The sequence below is a fragment of the Marmota monax genome, unplaced genomic scaffold (assembly GCF_021218885.2).
Source record: "Marmota monax isolate L192 unplaced genomic scaffold, Marmota_monax_Labrador192_F-V1.1 WCK01_AAM20220418_F8-fsc00195, whole genome shotgun sequence".
NCBI classification, from domain to species: Eukaryota; Metazoa; Chordata; class Mammalia; order Rodentia; family Sciuridae; genus Marmota; species Marmota monax.
The window spans coordinates 1,196,621-1,215,641 of record NW_026691979.1 but is presented as its reverse complement, the minus strand read 5'-3'; the positions used below and the strand labels follow the sequence as shown (position 1 = coordinate 1,215,641).

The 19,021-nt window shown below is 48.1% G+C and overlaps 1 protein-coding gene across 2 annotated transcripts in view; it reads right to left on the bottom strand.

Annotated features, from left to right (window-relative positions):
• Csmd1 (CUB and Sushi multiple domains 1) overlaps positions 1-19,021 on the bottom strand; it is a 1,167,250-nt gene that overhangs the window by 130,221 nt on the left and 1,018,008 nt on the right. For both annotated transcript variants that reach the window (XM_058580132.1, XM_058580135.1), the window contains exons 39-40: positions 11,348-11,557; positions 367-555 (exon numbers count right to left, since the gene is read on the bottom strand). In XM_058580132.1, coding sequence (XP_058436115.1) covers positions 367-555; positions 11,348-11,557 — 399 coding nt within the window. The remainder of the gene's footprint in view (positions 1-366; positions 556-11,347; positions 11,558-19,021) is intronic.

Sequence of the window (19,021 nt, the reverse complement as noted above, 5' to 3'; positions counted from 1 at the left end):
AAATCCACAGACACCCTTCTCCCCTCTGATCTCACACTTTGAGGGACCATTGTGCTCGGTGCTGTTTTCCCTCTCTTCTTCTGCACCTCCGCTCCACCCGCTCCTTGGCCTGGGGTTGCAGTATAATTGTTTATTCACTTGTCATCCTTATAGTTCCCTTGAGACCAGGACCTATTTGGGTTTTTAACATTTTAATATTTGGTGATATGTTCCCAAACTACTAAGTGGCGTGAGTGTCACACAGGAGATTCTCAATAAATATTTGCTGAATAAATGGGTGAATTGCTGTACATGTTCATTTAATATTTGCTGCACTGCTACAACCATGAGAAGTTAAACTGCCCCCGAGAAGGACGACGGACCCACCGTCACATCGTGGGAAGGGGTGGTTCCAGTTTCTGTTGATGCCGTGCTGACAGGTGAGGACGGGGTGGCCCAGGAGGACGTACCCTGGGTAGCACTCAAACGATATGGACTGCCCCACACTGTAATCCGAGTTGGTCATGTACCCGTTCTGGAAAGGCGGTGGGTCCGGGCAGTTCTGCAATTCATAGGCTGAAAGGCAAACAGAGGGCAAGAGGTGAGTCAGGCTTTCCGAGGACCAGTGTGGCTGGCTGCACACAGCTTCTGAGGTGGACTTTCCCGACACAGGCTCTAAGAAATGTCTTTCCAAGGAGTCAGTTGCCATCCTGAATAAATTAAAGAATAATTATCAGCAATAGTGGAGTTATAACCACACACATTTAATGAGTACTTACTGTGTGCTTTAGAGGAAATATAGCATATACCAAAAAATAAAATTGACAATATTTACCTTGGAAAGAAGGTACAATTTAATTTGAAAAGTAATATAAATGATGATAAAAATTGCCTATAAAGAATACTGAGTTAGCATGGGCCCAAAGCTTTTTCTTTTTCTTTGTAATTTAACAGAGAAATAGGTAAGAGTGGTTTACCTTGTGATCATACCCCTCAGTGGCTCTGAGACTTTTCTTTTTTTTCAGGATAATATATGGCTTTATTTTCTATATGAGAAAAAGCAGATAATTTAACAATAGAAATCACATATATATATCTTGTTTCCCAGATGAACTCTATATTTCTAGTGAATGAAATCCATATTTTAAACTTAGAGTCTCCTATTTCATTGAATGTGGCTCCCTGAACTTGCTACTCATGGAAGGAAGAGAGGTTCAGCTCTGAGTGAGCACGTTGCCCTTTGTGGGGAAGCAGCAGAAGGCAGAAGTAGAGCTCTATGGGAAAGACGTGCCTTACAGCAAGATCTCTTAGCTGCTCACTACATAAATTTTAGATAGATCATTTAGCATTTCTTTTATTTATTTGTTCTAATTAGTTAGGCATGACATCAGAATGTATTTCGGTTCACTGTATGCAAATGGAACACAACGTTTCATTTCTCTGGTTTTGCAGGATGCAGAGTCCCACCATTTGTGCGATCGTATGTATCCCCAGGGTAATGAAGTCCTTCTCATTCCACCATCTTTCCTACCCCCGGGCCCCTCCGAACCTCTCCCCCCCCTTTGCCCACTCCAAAGTTCTCTGAGGCCTTTTTTTAAAGGACCTGGTTTTCTTCCTCTTCTCCCTCTCCTCCTCCCTAACCTGAGTGCAGGGAACAAGACTACCCTGAGTTATCTGTGCTCCACAGGAAGGAGATGTCTCCAGAGGACCTAGAAGTGACAAGGGAATCCCAACACACCATCAGGGTGGCGTGGGACCCCCTTCTTTAAGGAAGTCTTTGAGTAGCTCTTTAACAGCTGGGTTTTCCCTGATGGTCAGACTCACAGCCTCAGGGCAGGAGTCCCTGTGTTTCTCCTTTTCTAGTAAAGCAATAAACCTTTTCTTTCCTTTTTCTGAAAACCACGTACTCATTATTAAATTGTCACGAATTAGCACTGGGGCAATACACTTCCCATATGACCACTATAATCTAAGTGCTTTCAACCAGAAACATGAACTGTAGTCGTATTGTTTTGCCTCACTTTATTTATTACACATAAAATAGGGAAATCCATTCCATTTTCTTTAATTTTTCTAAAAAAAAAAGTAAAAATAAGACTGTGGAATCACGAAGGTGGTAGTTGCTCTGGGCACAATTTTATGATTCGGAGTTCACCATGCTTTGTCATTAACTTGGTGCTCCTTGGGAGAGGGGCTAGAGGACCAGACCACACCTACTGTTTGCAGCCCATGCTGCTAAGTTCTGCCCATTAGTAAGAGTTAGCTAGTGTGTGGAGTGGGTGCAACTCCTGAGGTGACCCTGTGGCTAAAGAGCCCTGCAGGCTGGAGCACATCCACACAGAACTGGGGTGGGGACTCGCTCCTCACAGTGACAGGCTGAGGAGGAAGCTGCTGGGAGCCACGCCACCACCTTCAGGCCAGCTACCCAGGACCCCCGGGACCCAGTGAAACAGAAAGGACTGGTGACTCTATAGGACTGACGGCAAACAGAGCAGTGACCAAAGATGCAGGGACCCCAGAGAGCTGGCCCTAGGGAATGGCCTGGAAGAAAATTCCAACCCTGCAGGTGGACAGTTTAGCCATCAGCACCTGGAAGAGGGTGGGTTATCTGAAATCTGTGAACGCACACTGAGAGATCATTCTCTCTACAGCGCCTGCTGGGGGCTTTCTGGATTTTGGACTTTCTGATTTAACTGCCTGAAGTGGAGGGGAGGGACAGGAGTGAGGGGACAAAGGGAGCAGGCAGCTCGCAGGGCCGGAGGAGCTGGTGGAGGTCCACACAGAGTCTTAGAACACAACACAACCAGAGGGCACAGAGCAGGAACTGGCTGTATTCACGGTCTAGTCGGGATAACCCAAGGTGGACCACCATGGCCAGATGTCTGCCGGGACAATCAGGGTGTGCAGGACGGGGGCTCTTGCCAGTCAGCAGAGCAGGGCTTCCTCAACACCTGCCGAATGCTGAGTCCTAGGGAGACGTGAAGTTTCACCACCATTCCTACGTTTTCTACATTTCGGGAACTTCTAAAAGGGCATGTTTTCTCCTTAAAATAACCATATACAATGATATTAGGTCATCTGGATGACTCACTGATGGCCACATGATCAGGGACCCTCTACAAAAGCAGAGTGAACAATGCTGCAGGAAAACTGGGTTTAAGGCTTAGCCTAGGAAGTAATGACATTTACAGGGATCGCTGCTCTGGGAACCTTCAGAGAAGAAAAGCTGAATGTTTAAACATGTTAATTGCAGACTTATTTACACTAGAGTAATCCAAATGTCTCAGCAAATTATGATGTATGGACTCAGGTGCCACACAGTCACTTTGCTCAGTCTTACGCGCGCACACGCACGCGCACACACACACACACACAGCCCCAAGCTGCTATGTGCAGCTCCAGGCTTTTGACTTGGCAATGGTGTGGAAGTTCCGCCACACTCTGGCTCTCATTCCATCTTCTCCTGGGTTAGTGATGTGCGGCAGGATCCTCTCCTGATGCTGGTGGCCGCCGTGAGCCTGGCCAAGGGCCTCTGGTCATGACCCTCCAGGGGGCTTGTGCTGGACCCTGGTGCCACACAGACAAGGGGCACTGAGTGCATTTCCAGCTCATGATGGGCCTCAGGCCATGAGCATGTCAGAATCCAGGAGCCCCTGTGTCCACACACACACAGGAATGTGAGTTCTCTAGACGCCCAGTGTTGTGAGATCCGTGGCTGACAACAGCTCAAAATGGGTGGATCCCACCTGTAGCCGCAGGCCCACCTTTCAGTGCCCCCAGGTTGTAATGGTTATCATACGCGCAGTGTCACCACGTCTGACCCCAGCTGACAAGCAGCTGGAGAGCACAGGAGTCAGTAGGCATGGCCCACTGTACCACGAAGCAGGGGCAGCTGTTGATGCTGAGGGACTTGCTAACCCGGAGCTTTCTTTGGATGAGTGGCCCTGAGAATCAGTATGGAGACCGAAGACAAATTGGCAACCAGAGAATGAATGTGCCTACCCATGCATGCACACATGTGGTTTGTCATCTTGAAATACCATTTATAACAAGGGTCTAATTGCCAAGTGGGTGTTCTAGTGCTGCTTTTGGCAAAGCTGGATTGCACACAGGACTACTGAGTCAGCTGCCCAGAGCCTTCCGTAAGGGTCTCCTGCAGAGGTGATGGCTACAGGGCCGGCCCTCAGCGCGGTTAGTTGGAGCTCTCACATGGTACTTGAAAGACCAGACACTCAGAGGATCTGCTAGTGAGCGTGTGCAGAACGCCAGAGCGTAGGGCCAAGTGCAGGCCTGTCTCGCTCGCCCTGACGCATGCACCCAGCACCCCCATATCTCTGTTCCCCTGCTGCGCTGCTCCCCGGCCACCCTAACCCAGCGCACCACAGAAGGCCACAGGAGGCTGTTCCTGCAGCAGGGCCACATGTCCTAGAGAGAGGCCCAGTGCGTATGGCTGAGATTGCTCTGCAGACCTGTGCACTTAGATGGCGTGGACAGTCCAGGCTGGGCTCTGACCTTCAGCAATGTTCCTGCCGGGACAGGGGCTGGCCTACCAGAACCAGCTGCTTGCTTCGCATTTCAAGGTTCCCGGGCATCTCCTGCATTCCAACAGCTCCATGGAGCTTCCTCTTTGAGACCCAGTATCTTTCTTTTCCATAGCCCCAAACTCATTTCTCAAAACTGCATTAAGTATAATATGATCTTCAGTGGAAAACTTTGCTCACGACTTAGCAGTGCCGTGGAGGTGCCTCACGGGCATCAGTGACCACACACAGTGAACCGGGCACTGGTGATGGGCATTGCTGGTATGCATGCACAGCAGGCAGCGGGGTTCAGCACAGACATCTGCAGAACACAGTCCTAGGCAAATGAATATGCGCAGTCCCCTACCTCCTTGGGCAGTTTGTGGGGTGATTAACTTCACTGCAGCGAAGTTCACATCGGGGTATGTGAACCCAGAGGAGAAGGTCCAGGCCTTACAGCGTCCATGTCAACAACCAGGTTGAGGTGGAGCATGCAGGCTGTTTCCAGCTTCTCGCCCATGAGGCTCTGCGTCACAGCTGTAGGCTGCTCTCCTAGTTACTCAGGAGTGCTCCTTCTTTTCTTGATGGCATCTGCATCATGACTGGCTGCCCGTAGAATATCCCACAGGTACAGTATCCCCACTCCCGCCATTCGCAATGGCTACGATGACATGCACTAAGGGAGAGCTGCGAGCTTGTAATCAGAACCAAGTCCCCAGCTGCCCGCTCTACATAAAGGTGGTTTAGTTGCTGCTCCTGAAGGGAAAATTGGTGTCCACTAAACAGCCCACTTCCCATAAACCTGATTCACACAGAACCCACAGCTTTGGGACTATAGTGATGAATATCAGATTTACCATAACCTATTGTCTTCTAAAAATGACGTATGTCTGGCACATATCTAGCAAAAGCAGGACGAAAAGAGTAGACCTCTGGAAAACAAAGATCTTTTTAACTTTCTATGGCTAAAGTACTTAAAATCACCTTTAAGACTGTCAGCACTGGACAGTTCCGTCCCCAGGCTGTAAGTGCTTTATCATGCAGGGGACAAAAACAGACACAGAGACTCAGTATGTCCAAAGACAGAACCACCAAACCCAAAGGAAATGAGACCAAAACTGTTAGTGCACCAAACCTTCACAAGTATTATCAAATCTAAGTTCCAATCAGCCATGCTAGAGCCATGAAACAAAATGGCATCCAGAATTGTATCTCCCAAAAGGATTCCTTCATGTGGATCTGGGAAAATAACTTGGGATTTGCACCCATCAGTCTCGGCCATATTCACATCAGGGGTTTAAGTGTTGAGTGTTACGGTGACAGTGAGCCCTGTAGTCACCCTTCACTATCTGCTGCTCTTTGGACCACCGTCCATTCAGCTGGGAAGCACTTCTGTGGTAATCTGTTTCGCAGCTCTTGAGTTGGGAAGGGGGCACGTGAACTTCACAAACTTAACAAAGTTCCTTACAAGTCATTTAACTTCAAGACAGCTGCGTCAAAAATGTCTTTGACCTTTACATGGTCATAAATAAATGACAAGGCTGAAGAATATGGTGCACGGCCCAGACATCATTGAGAATGACAAGAATCATCTGTGAATGGCAGGCAGCAGGGTGGTTAATTAGAACCGGAGCCGATGAATCTTAAGTGGAAGCTGGAAATGTCTATGCGACCTACAAATCAGAGCTGTCACTTTCCCAGGCTATACATTTTATAAAATAACAGACACTACTAAGCGATCTAATTATTCTCTGTTAGATATCATAGCCTACCAGAAATTGGAACACCCCAAATTTATGTTCTTGTTTTTTATTTAATGATTTTATATCTCTCACTTATAACTCTCATTTGTAACAAAGATGTTTTCAAGTGATTTTTGTACTTGGAGGACTCAGAGTTGGGTATCAATCAGAAGGTGCTTATCTTCCATGGGGACTCACAGATCCACATGTCCAAAGGCCACAGGACATCCAGGAGCTCGGCAGACAGGTAGCTGACTCTGGAGAGGGCCTGAGCTGACCCCAGGGGGCCCCACTGCAGGTGCAGGCCAGAGACTTCCAGATGCTCATGAAGCAAGAGGGAAGGGAGGGTGGTGGCCCTATGGCACCTCACGTATGGCCTAGGGCTAAACCTGGGCAATTTCTAAAACAGGAACCCACGGCAGTGGACCTTTGATCTAGGCAATTTCTACAAGTATATTTTTGGTGGAGTTTGTTTGCGAACTACTATTTTAACTCTTTTCAAGTTAAAATGATCAGTAGCTTTTGGAATTATGTTTACATAGCTACCTGGAAAACATCAAGAGAAAACCAACAAAATTCTTCACATTCCTTTTAACTATGGAGTTTAGAAATTATTTGAGAGAAGCAAATTTGAAAACTACATGGCAAATCATACTAGAAAGGGAATGCATATTTGAGTTTTTGTGGTATTGTTAAGGGAAGAAAAGAGGAATGTTGAATACAGAATTAAAAATATTCAAAATGGAAATGACTTCTCAAAATTTTTTACTGTCAATTAAAATAGACCAATTAGGTGGTAGCTAATAGTTTGAAATATATAATTGTTATACTTTTCTTATTGGCTCAGATTTTAAGATGTTAATTAAAATGAGATTTACCTGTAATAATCTAGTTTAATATGATGATCAGGAATAAAAAGCTATTAATAAAAATGTAATTAATTAATTAATTACTTTATTTAGTTTTGGGTACCAGGGATTGAACCCAGGGATACTTAACCACTGGGCCACATCCTCAGTCCTTTTTTTTTTTAATTTTGAAACTGGGCCTTACCAAGTTTCTTAGGGTCTCGCTGATCTGCTGAGTCTGGCTTTGAACTCACTATCCTCCTGCCTCAGCCTCCCAAACCATTGGGATGACAGGTGTGCACCACTTTGGCCAGAGAAATGCTTTACTTTAATAGAACCCACTTCAGTAGGAACTGAGGAGACGTGGGGAGAAGTGAGAACAACGGGAAGGAGAGGTGCGTTCACACCGGGGACCCCTCACTGCCCACCTATGTTACCACAGTCAGTCCTTGTCCCCAGTGCCAATCCAGTAAGGAGGACACACTTTTAAGAAAAAGGGAAAAAAGCTTAATTGCTTTGCCAGTAAAAGAGAAGCATAGGGAACTCGGGTCCCAGAGGCTGCGATTCTGCCCATGAGCAGGAACAGGGGTTTTTAAAGAAGTGATTCATCCACCCTAAGTACAGGCATGAAGCCACGGATGGTGCGACTCTGTGTTGTGAACAACCAGAGACAGGAAAACTGGTCTGTGTGTGTCCTATGAATCGAAACGCATTCTGCTCTCATGTATAACAAGTTAAGTAAATAAATAAATTTTAAGAAAAAGAAGTGATCCAAAGCCTCTTCCAGGTGCTCTCTGTTGGAGTTGTAATTCACTTGGGAATTTGGGAAATGGTCATTTCTGAGATCTTCTGGTGCCATCCCCCAGTCTGAATCACTGAATGTGTACATCACGGAAGTGGCCTGGAGACCTTCTCTAGGAAATGTTTACAATGTCGTAAGTTGATTTTAAATTGAAGCCAGAAATCTGAACTGTTATGAGTCCTTCAGCTGAGTTCTCTCAGAGTGAGATTATTCAGAGTAAACCTTGGAGGGTAGGAGTGTGGGGTGACTATGGCAGCCCTCCCACTCATCCTGCACTGGGCCCCCTCTTCTGGAGCAGAGCCTGCTGGGGGGCTGGGGAGATGTGTCTGGGCTGCAAAACCAGAAGCGACTCTCTCCCAGCTTTCCTGTCAGCGAGCGTGGTCAGCGAGCAAGCTCCTAAAACACAGGCCTGTGAATGGAACTGGGAGGCTCAGCCCTGTCCCCAAGTCTTGCCTGACTGTGGCCCTGACACTGGAGGTGCAACAGCCACCTCCAGGTGATGGGGGCAGTCCCCCTGTGCAGGTTTCACCAGAGCACGCCTGAAAGACTGCATCAGCCTGGGGACAGAGGAGGGGCTTCTGATGGACTTGATCAAGACCTTTTGGAAAACCTCTCCCTTGAGATGAAAATCCTCATCAAAGCCTCTCACCAGCTTTACCACCTAGGACTTTCTCAGGGGCTAGAAGAACCCTTTGGAATGTGTCCCCTATGCAAATAGGGCCCTGTCCCTCTGTGGGAGCTGGGCTCCTGCAGCCCTGGCGATGGGAGGAAGTGCACTTCTTCTCTGGGAGATGCTGGAGAGCAAACATGGCATCTGGTGGTCCACCCTGCTGGCTGGTGCGGCCTGAGAGGACCAGAGACAATCTGAGGCAAACGCACAACCTTGAGCCCAGAGGAGAACTGTCCCAAGGTCCCTGACAGAAGCCATGGGGAGCCCTGGGTGCAGGAAGAGCCTGCTGCTCACGGCCAGACGGGGCTGCTGGGCTGCAGACGAGCACCCCCAGTATCAGGTCTGCCCCACCCCATCACCTGCCAGGCAGGAGTGTCCCCAGAGACCAGTGCCAAGATCCTGGCAATCAAGAGAGGCCCAGGAAATGAGGGTCCTAGGAGACCCTTCACACCGACGCCATCCAAACCCAGATGCTTCTTGCCAGGGGCAGGCGCGGTCAGAGGGGGTGCTCTAGCCAGGGGCTGCTCCCTTTCAAGATGGAAATTTTTAGATTAATGTTTCTAAAGACTTGTTTTAAAATACAAAATGCTGCCTGAAGGGGCAATGATTTAAGCCCCAAGACATTTACATATCAATGCCATATGGAAGAACTTTAAATTTCTACTTTCAAATTTTTAAAAATATTCCCACTGGTATTCACTCCGCCCCTCCCTGCCCCTTGGCCTCAACTTCATGAGGAGGAGACTCCTGATAAGAGTTTTAGGTGCTTTGGAAATGAGGAGGGCCACACCCAGGGCCCATAACACACTAGAAGTGACCACAAAATCCCTTTAAAACAAATTCAACAAGACAGCTGCAGCAGAAGAAAATGAGATTTGATGTCTCCACCAAACTGTAAAAATATGTCAACTAAGTCAAGCAGGCCCCACGCCACAAGGCAGGGCAGCCACGCTTCCCGGGCAGGGGCAGGGGCCAGGACCTCAGCTTGAGGAGAGTGCACCAGAGCGGCCGTCCATGCTGCTGTCAGTAGGCAGAGCATGGCCTCTGCAGCTCCTGGAACTCGCCCTGGACTTGCTGGAGTCTTCTCTGTTTGTGTTTTGAGGGTGGCTGAGCCTCACTAGGACAGTGTGTGTGGACTTACACGTGGATTTTAGGTGGGCATAGGTAAGTTTGACGGGTGGACAACAAGCCCAGGGCGCAGCCAGGAGAAAGCTGCTGTCACAGCACCTCACCACCTCTTCCTGATCAAGTGCACTTGTGGGGTGTGTGTGTGTGTGTGTGTGTGTGTGTGTGAGAGAGAGAGAGAGAGAGAGAGAGAGAGAGAGAGAGAGAGAGAGAGAGAGCAGTCTGCACATACTTGGAGCACTGTTGGGAAAGATCTGGACAGGCATGCTGTAATGTGGCAGGAGAGGCCACGCCCAGGGCCTCTGAAGGCAGGTGACACATGCAGGCCCAGGCCACCTGCAGCTGGAGCAGGAGCACTCGTCCTTCCCAGAGGAGGAAGAGCAAGACGGTGCCCGTGCAGGTGGACCACAGCCACTTTGTGAGGGGAAGTTGCTTTCTCTCTGAGGTTTTCCGTGTGCATATGTGGCTGTGTGCATGTGTGTGCATGCACATGTGCGTTCAAGTATATGCATGTACGTGTGCACACGTATGTGCATGTGTACGTGTGTGTGCATACATGGGCAGGTTTGCATGTGCATGAGTGTGGGTGTGTGCACGGGTGCCATGTGTGTTTGAAATGTGAGTGTGTGCATATGTGTGCACATGGGTGTGTGCAAATGCCTTTCAAGTAAGAAGTGATGCATCTGCCAAGGAGGGTGACAAAGCAAGCTGGGAGCAGTGAGGACTGGTGCGTGGCCTGTGGGGTCTGCTGAAGCCCTGCAGGTCCCCGGGGAGCCTCCGTTCCCTCCCAGGAGACCAGCCTATGCCACAGTGTGGGGAGAATTAGGTCTACACTTGAACATGGAACGCAGCCTCCTTCCGTAATCAGTTATTAAAGCTGTTCTGAGGTCGGTGTGTAAAGTCAAGGAAGGCTAAGCCACATGGAAAAGGAAGATAGGCTGCGCTTGATATTTCCAGTTTCATTTGATCTAACAACCGCCAAGGAAAGGCCAGATAAATTACTTCACATGAAATGAAAATGCCGAACTTTTTCACGTGTCAAAATGCTTTGATAACATGGGAGATTCCACATTAGGATGGTGAATGGAGGGGCAGAGTCCAAGCTCTGTTTTCTCTCTCCTGATCTCAGCCTGACCCGAGCAATGCCTGTGGCCACCTGAGCATCACATGTTGGCATGTGTAGGGGACACTGCCAGCTCCAGTGCCACTGTGGCCTGACCCACATGCCAGAGGACTCCAGGTCCCACAGGGACACGAGTGGAGAGAGGCTCTGTGGCTGGGAAGGCAGGAGAGGCACCAGGGTGTGGGGGGGTGTGTGGTGGGAGGGGGTGTGGGGGGGAGGGGGTGTGGGAGGGGTGTGTGGTGGGAGGGGGTGTGGGGGGAGGGGGTGTGGGGGGTGTGTGGTGGGAGGGGGTGTGGGAGGGGGTGTGTGGGGAGGGGTGTGGGAGGGGGCTGTGGGAGCCCCGCTGGAGCTGCTCCTGCCTGCTCTTCCTGGGTGCTGTGTGTCCTCAGCCTGATGACAAACATGGCTCTGCCACCCATTAGAACCCAACATGAACGTTAACCTGGCTGTGCCAGTCTCAACCAGTCAGGGAGACTTACATTAAAATTCAATTTAAATATAAAAGCGTATTCACACATTTATATTTTTGGTTCCTTACCTTGGTAAGTGAGTTTAAACCCTTGCCGGTTTTGTGAATGGTCACTATAAAAGCGGATGAGGGTCTCGTGCGTTGTGCTCAGCAAAGCCAAGGGCAGATCTGTGCCACTGAACTGCCCAATCATTGGGCTGGTGTGGTAAGGTCCATTTTGAATTTCCAGGTAGTCATGGTTAGCTTCAGTAGAGAAATTCAGAAATTGGATGTGTGCACCTATGTAAAAACAGGCAAATTATTGACAGTTTACAAACTCATAAAATTCATGCTTATCAACAGCGACTGTAATTGTGTTTTTCTATGACACAGTAACTCACTGGAGGGGAACATGCACTTGGTTCACCTCTCCCACCTGTGGATGTGTGATCTTTATCCTGGATCAATTAATGTCCATGGGTCAACCACTGTGGACTATGAATGTGGCCGGCATGCTGCACAGAGGCACACAGGTACAGTCCTGAGGACAGTGATTAGCACACATGCTCACGGCATGGTTTCTTCCAGTTGCTATCATAGTTATTACAGCCTTAAACTCCAGGTGGAATTATACATAAATTATACATAAAGCTCTGTCAAGGGAGAAGCCAACATCCTTTGAAAAAAATACGCAACAAACTTTAAAAGTTCCTTTTAAGCTAACTGATGATCACACCTTTGTACAAGAGATTTATTATCTCAACAGGTGGTCATTTTCAGTTGCATTATGTAAACAAAGCAGATTAGTAATATTTAAATATTTATAAGAAACCCAGTATGATGAACTCTACTGTAACTCAAAATTCAACAACATCCTGGCCTAGCCCAACATACCCAAAGATTGTCCAGATAAGCAACATCTCTGGTATCATGTTGATCTAGGCATGAAATAAACTATGGCTAAAGTTTGGAAGAAAGTCGAAATCAAGAGAGAAACTTGCTATGGTGCTGAGACATTTGGAAACTTACTGCAGTGTCCAAAACATTTCAATTTGTTTAAAAAGTATATTAGCACTTCAAAGACAGTGGTCATTGCACACATCCATGTGATCCAGTGAAGAAGGTGGGCAGTAAAATCTCAGCTGAGGCCAGTACAGCTCACATGGGAAGGTTTACTGGGAATAGCTTCTCTCCTTTTTTCCCTAATGCCGCGCTGGGGATCAGGGACAGGGCCTCTCCCATGCTGGCCAGCAGAGGTCATCAGTTAGCTTTTCCCCTAATGCCGCGCTGGGGATCAGGGACAGGGCCTCTCCCGTGCTGTGCAGCGCCTGCCCTGGGCTGAGCCCAGCCCCTCCTGCTTCCCATGGCTGAGAACTTCACTCCTGTTTTCCATCAAACCTATCGTGGTCCCTAGAATGGCCTGTCCTGCCCGAGTGCAGATGCGAAGGGGATCTCAGGGAACATGGCTTCCCTGTGTCCAAGGAACCAGGGTCACCACACCACCAATCGGTGGGGTTTAGAAGAGAAGGTCAAGGAAGAGTGCAGGGGAAGCCAGCAGCATGGAGGGAAACTGGGAGTCGCACAGGAGAAGACCCTCCTTCACGGGAAGGTGTTCTGAGGGGGAGCAAAAGGACAAAAACGGCCCCTCTCAGACCCGAGACCCAGCTGGCCAGCTCCTCTCCCAGACCCCACAGGTGACCGTGGCTATTCCAGCACTCTTCCAGGGGGACGACGAGGGCTCAGGGGTTAGGATGGTCACTGTAACCCGGGGAGACCAGAGTGAGGTCCAGGTGCTCCGGCCGACGACACCCTCACTTCTGTGGTCAGCATGAAACAGGCTGGACCAGAGCTCACGGTCTCGTGAAGTTAAAGCCACCCACTGCTCTGGAGAAAATGGCCTGTATTCAGCTTAGCTAGAAGAGGAAGGACAGGAAGCAGAATAGGGACGACTTCAGGAAGAGGCTGGAGAGGTGACCGCAGAAGAGAAGGAGACCCTGCAGCTCTGTTTAGGAGGAACTACTGGATTCCTGCTCGGGGCCCTGGTCTGTACAGGTCGCACCTGAGGAGCCCGGCTGGGACAGCCCTCTGCAGTGGTCTTGGCCATCTGACATCCTCTGCTGTGCACAACCAAGACAAAGGAACCCTTTAATCTCAAAACGTTTCCGCAAATGTTTGTAAACGCCAAATCTTGCTCTTGGCTGAACTGCAGCTGCCAATAAACACTTCCCCCCTAAATTTTAGCAAATGCATTTGGTCAAAAGAAGTTGAGAGGCAGGCAAACACACAGAAGTCTGTGCTGTTCCCCACCCTGTGTGACAGCTCAGCCAGATGACCCCTCAGCAGGCCGCAGGCCAGCATCCGACTTGCCTCCTTAGGATTGCTCAGCTGAGCAGCTTCCTCTGGAGAAGTAGAAATGCACTTTGTTACTAATGAGTGAACCATGTGAAGAGCCCTGAGGAGAGAGAGAGGGTGTGTGTGTGTGTGTGTGTGTGTGTGCGTGGAGTGTGTGAGTGTGTGTGAGTCTGTGAGTGTGTGTATATCTGTGTTAGTGTGTGTGTGTGTGTGAGTGTGTGATTAGTGTGTGTGAATGTGAGTGTGTGAGAGAGTGTGTGTGAGCGAGTGTGTGTGGGTGTGTGTGAGCGAGTGTGTGTATGAGTGTGAGAGTGTGGGTGTTTATGTGTGAGTGTGTGGAGGTATGTGTGTGTATGTGAGTGTGAGTGTGTGTGTGTGAATGTGAGTGTGAGAGTGGGTGTGTGTGAGAGTGAGTGTGTGTGGGTGTGTGTATGAGTGTATGTGTGTGAGAGTGTGTATGTGTGAGAGTTGTGTGAGTGTGTTTGAGTGTGAGTGTGTGTGTCTGTGTGTGTATGTGTGTGAGAGTGTGTATGTGTGAGAGAGTTGTGTGTGTTTGTGAGTGTGAGTGTGTGTGTGTCTGTGTGAGTGTGTGTATGTGTGTGAGTGTGTGTGTGAGTGTGTGTGAGTGTGTGAGTGTGTATGTGTGTGTGTGAGAGAGTGTGTGTGGTTGTGAGAGTGTGTGTATGAGTGTGAGAGTGTGTGTATTTATGTGTGAGTATGTGTGAGTGTGTATGTGTGTGTATGTAGTGTGAGTGTGTGAATGTGAGTGTGAGAGTGGGTGTGTGTGTGAGTGTGTGTGAGTGTGTGTGAGTGTGCTCTTCAGGATACTGACACAGCTGCAGCAATTCCTCAGTGGCCATCACAGGTCTCACGGCAGGTGGACTAGGGAGACAGAGAAGAGCAACCAGAAGCCACCCACGGAGCCCCCAGCCGTCCCTGGATGTCCAACAGGGGCCAGAGAAAGCGGGAAACAAGGGCAAGAGTAGGCCATGAAGACCAGCCAACAAGGGGATGGCAAGAATGTGCTCCTCTGAGGGCGTGACGAGGGTGGCACCCCACCCAGAAACATTTTGAAACCTGTGGAATGACACAGTCAAGAAAGGAATGAAGGACGACATCCGAGCGAGGGTAGGAACACGGAAGTCGGCAGCATTTCCCGTGTAGGATACAGTGCAAGTGGCTTTTTACTCACTTGGAATTAAATATGAAATGGAAATGGAATTATGACGATTATAATATCGTGAACAAAATTACCATTTTAAGCAGGATAAAGTATCCAGCCACACATCAAACTACCTAATACCCATCAGGAACTAGAAGGCGGCCCAGCTCTAATCTGGTTTAAAGTAGAATCATTCCGCTATCTAAGTTTCAGCAAATTGCATCCAGTTGACATCACAGAGCCTGATTGAAGGGATTAGAATGAGCCCGGCCTCGTTATCCTTCATTATCTCGCAGAGTGACTTGAAACTATGTTATTACAACAAGAAAGCCAGTCCCAATGCCGGTCTGCAGTGAGACTTACACAACCCATTTTCATATGGTAGTTACATTTTGGAAATCGAGTGCCAACAGAGTCACCTGCTCAAAGGACTTTTGCCTCTGGGCTTTGACAGACCCTTGAATAGTAATGTGACCACGACTTCAGAGTCAGACCTTCATTTTTAGTTGACAGAAGCTGTGGATATTAACTGCCCTGCCTGGTCCTCTGTGGGTTTGGCACACCTCCTCTAGACTCCCATCCTTCCCTGCCGTACCAGAGGGTCCTCAGGCCTGGGGTGGTGTTTTGTGCAACCTTAGTACACTGATTTTGAAAAATGAAAGATCAAGATTTTAAAAAAAAGAAAAAAAAAGAAACTTGGTGACATTTCTGTCAACTGTGCCTCTAGACATTTTTAAGAAAATAAGAGCAGAAGTTCATAGTCGGTTCAACTTCACCAACGCAACACACAACTGCAGCCTAAGTTTGTAAAAAGAAAAGAAAAGTCGCACAAGACAGCGGAATTTGGCTCTGCTACCACAGACCTTAACAGGTCAATGAGGTGGCTCGAGGTCAGGCCATAGCCACTTCAAAACACCTAGAGGAGGGCGCTATATTCTGCCCTTTTTAATGAAAACCGGGTGCAGGAACATTTTTGCAACCCGTGAAAGTTTATGCCACTGGTAATTGACAAAGCGAAGATTTCCACTCTCTAAACCCCCAAATCAAATCAGGAGCAACCCGCACATGAGCTGCCTGTCTATCAGGTCCCTGGATGGATTGGAGAGCCTTCCTGTCACCTCGAGGCAGCACGGAAGGGGCTGACACCAGAATGACAGTGGAGAAGCGGGTGGGGAGCTTCTCACCATGCCACCACCACCCGTCACTCTCACCCACCATGCCACCACCACCTGTCACTCTCACCCGTTCCATCAGTGTTGGCCGGTGCTGGCCCAGGGATGGCTGGGGTGGGCTTGAGGCTGACAGTCACTCCACCCCCACACCCATGAGGTCCCCACTCGGGAGAGCAGTTGGTGCGTCGTCCCTGGAGTCACTCATGAGGACCAGGAGAGCAGTCACACCTGAAGCCTGGCTCACCCCAGCCAGATGCAGGAACATGGCCCACTGTAGAGGCCAAGGAACAGAAACTTCACTTAGAAACAGTCCAGAGGACAGAGATGTCCTGCATGAGTCACCTTGAAGTCTCAGTGATACCCCACCCTGAATTCCAATCTGCCAAAGTCCAAAGGCCAGTGATCACAATGTCCTCACCAAGCCAATTTATATTAAATAAGCAAAACTGGAAAGACTCTTATGAACATCCTGGGGCATTTCTCATCTTATTTAGAGGACAAGTGATCTTTCAATGTATGTTGGAGAGACACTTCCTGCCGTACGTGCTTTGTGGAAGCCTGGCAGTCTCCGCTTCCCTGGGGCTGAGTGGCATTGCCTGTCACCTGCACGCGTCTCCTGGTATGGGGGGAGCAGTCTTTCCACTCCTATTTTCCAACTTGATGACCCTGATACCCTAGCAGCAGAGTTTCCACCTGGATTTTTAATGTGACAACAGCAGAAATACCCACTCAGCTTCCCATTCTCCCTGCTTGTCCCATTGGGAGATCTGGGCCCTTTCTCGAGTTTTAATTACAGGGAATGTTCCAGAACCCTCCTGCAGTGTGGATGCCAATAGGAAACCATGTAGGAGGTCCAAGAGGGAGAACGTACGGTTAAAGGCATCGTGGCCGCGTGAGATGCGTTCCCAGTCTTCTCACAGGAAACTTTTGGAGAGTTTGATCATAGGCTTTGACCCCAAATTTATGGTTCGAAATTCCCAGGGGAGATCTGATATTTGCTCATGGTTTGGGGGATTCTGGGAAGAACCTACTGCCAAAAATAGGGTGAGTCAGAAAGAAAGAACAGGTGTGCTGGCAGGGCTGGGAATCAGCTGGGTCCAGGAGGGGACCTACACCTGCTCTGAGATGCCCTCGGGCGACCCAGACGGGAGTCCCATGCAGCTGAGACCCAGGCCTGCGCTGCAGCAAGCCTCGTGATCCCGTTTAAAGACTCGTGTGGAAGAGAGAGAGGGAGCGGGGACGGCAGGTGTTCCAGGGGAGAAGTCCACCTCTAACACGTGTAGGAACGTGTGGAACTCGGAGCGCAAGAGTTTCCGGTCATAAAGCTCAGGCACAATGGAAAGAAAGGGAGTAACATTTCTCACAGTCTGTAAAACACTGGAAAAATCACTCGGGCCCCAGGGAGAACTCAAAGCAAAGGCAAAGTCACTACAAACACTTGCCATAGCCAGGGTCTCTGCCCTGGGGAGGGCTTGGTCCTCGTGTTCCTCTACCACAGTGGCCTCCTGAGGAAGCCCTTGGTCATGACGCAGCTGCCGAACCCGCGGGGCTACTCAGCAGCCCTCTTCCATGTCCAACAGCCCACGTTGGCCCACAGCACTTCCCCTCAGTGCGCCTGAGCCAGCCGGCCACGTCCTCCGGCCACGACACCCGCTCCAGGGCTCTCTGCTGAGCAAGTGACCCCCACCTGGCCTTTCCACACTCCTGTACACATTCTCCAGGGAAAAGCTTAGCCAAAAGAAGACAGGAAGTAACTAAAATGAGAGCTGAAATCAATGTGATTGAAACAGACAAAAACCATTAAAAAATACACAAAATAAAAAGTTTGTTCTTTCAAAAAATAAATAAAATTGATAAACCCTTAGCCAACATAACTGGGAAAAAAGGGGGAAAAAACTCAAATTAATAAAATTTGTGATGAAAAAGGAAATATCACCACAGACTATTGAAATACAGACAATAACCGGAAACTATTTTGAAAATGTCTACTCCAAAAAAATAGAAAATCTTGAAGACGTCGACACATTTTTAGAATCACATGACCTACCCAGATCAAATCAGGAGGTCATAGAAAATTTAAACAGATTGATCTCAAACAATGAAATTGCACACACCATCAAAAGCCTACCAACAAAGAAAGCCCAGGACCAGATGGACTCGCAGTAGAGTTCTTCCAGACCTTCAGAGAACTCACACTAATCCTCCTCAAAGTATTCCATGAAATAGAAAAGGTGGCAGCCCTTCTAAACTCATTCTATGGAGCTAGTATCACTCTGATACTAAAACCACACAGAGACACATCAAGGAAAGAAAACTTCAGACCAATATCCCTGATGAACATAGATGCAAAAATCTCAATAAAATACTGGCAAAGTGCATAAGAAAACATATTAAAATGATAGTTCGCCATGATGAAGTGGGGTTCATCCCTGGGATGTAAGGTTGATTCAACATATGGAAATCAATAAATCAATAAACATAATTCATCACATCAATAGACTTAAAGACAGGAATCATATGATCATCTCAACAGATGCAGAAAAATATTTGACAAAATACAGCACCCCTTTATGTTCAAAACACTAGGAAAACTAGGGAAAGTAGGAACATACCTCAACATCGTAAAAGCTGTAAACATTAAACTCAAGGCCAGCATTATTCTAAATGGAGGAAAATTGAAAGCAATTCCTCTGAAAACTGGAACAAGACATATAAAAACATGCCCTGTAAGGTCACTCCTATTCAACATGGTCATTGAAACCCTAGTCAAAGCAATTATGCAGGAGAAATAAATTAAAGACATATAAGTAGGAAAAGAAGAGCTCAAATATCCCTATTTGCTGATGACATAATTCTATATTTAGAAGACCCCAAAACCTCCACCAGAAAGCTTCTAGAACTCATAAGTGAATTTATTAAAGTAGCAGGATATAAAATTAATTCCCATAAATCAGTGGTGTTCCTATACATCAATGGTAAATCAACTGAATGGGATTTAGGAAAACTACCCAATTCACAATAGACTCAAAAATATATACATATTTGGGAATCAATCTAATAAAAGAGGTGAAAGACCTC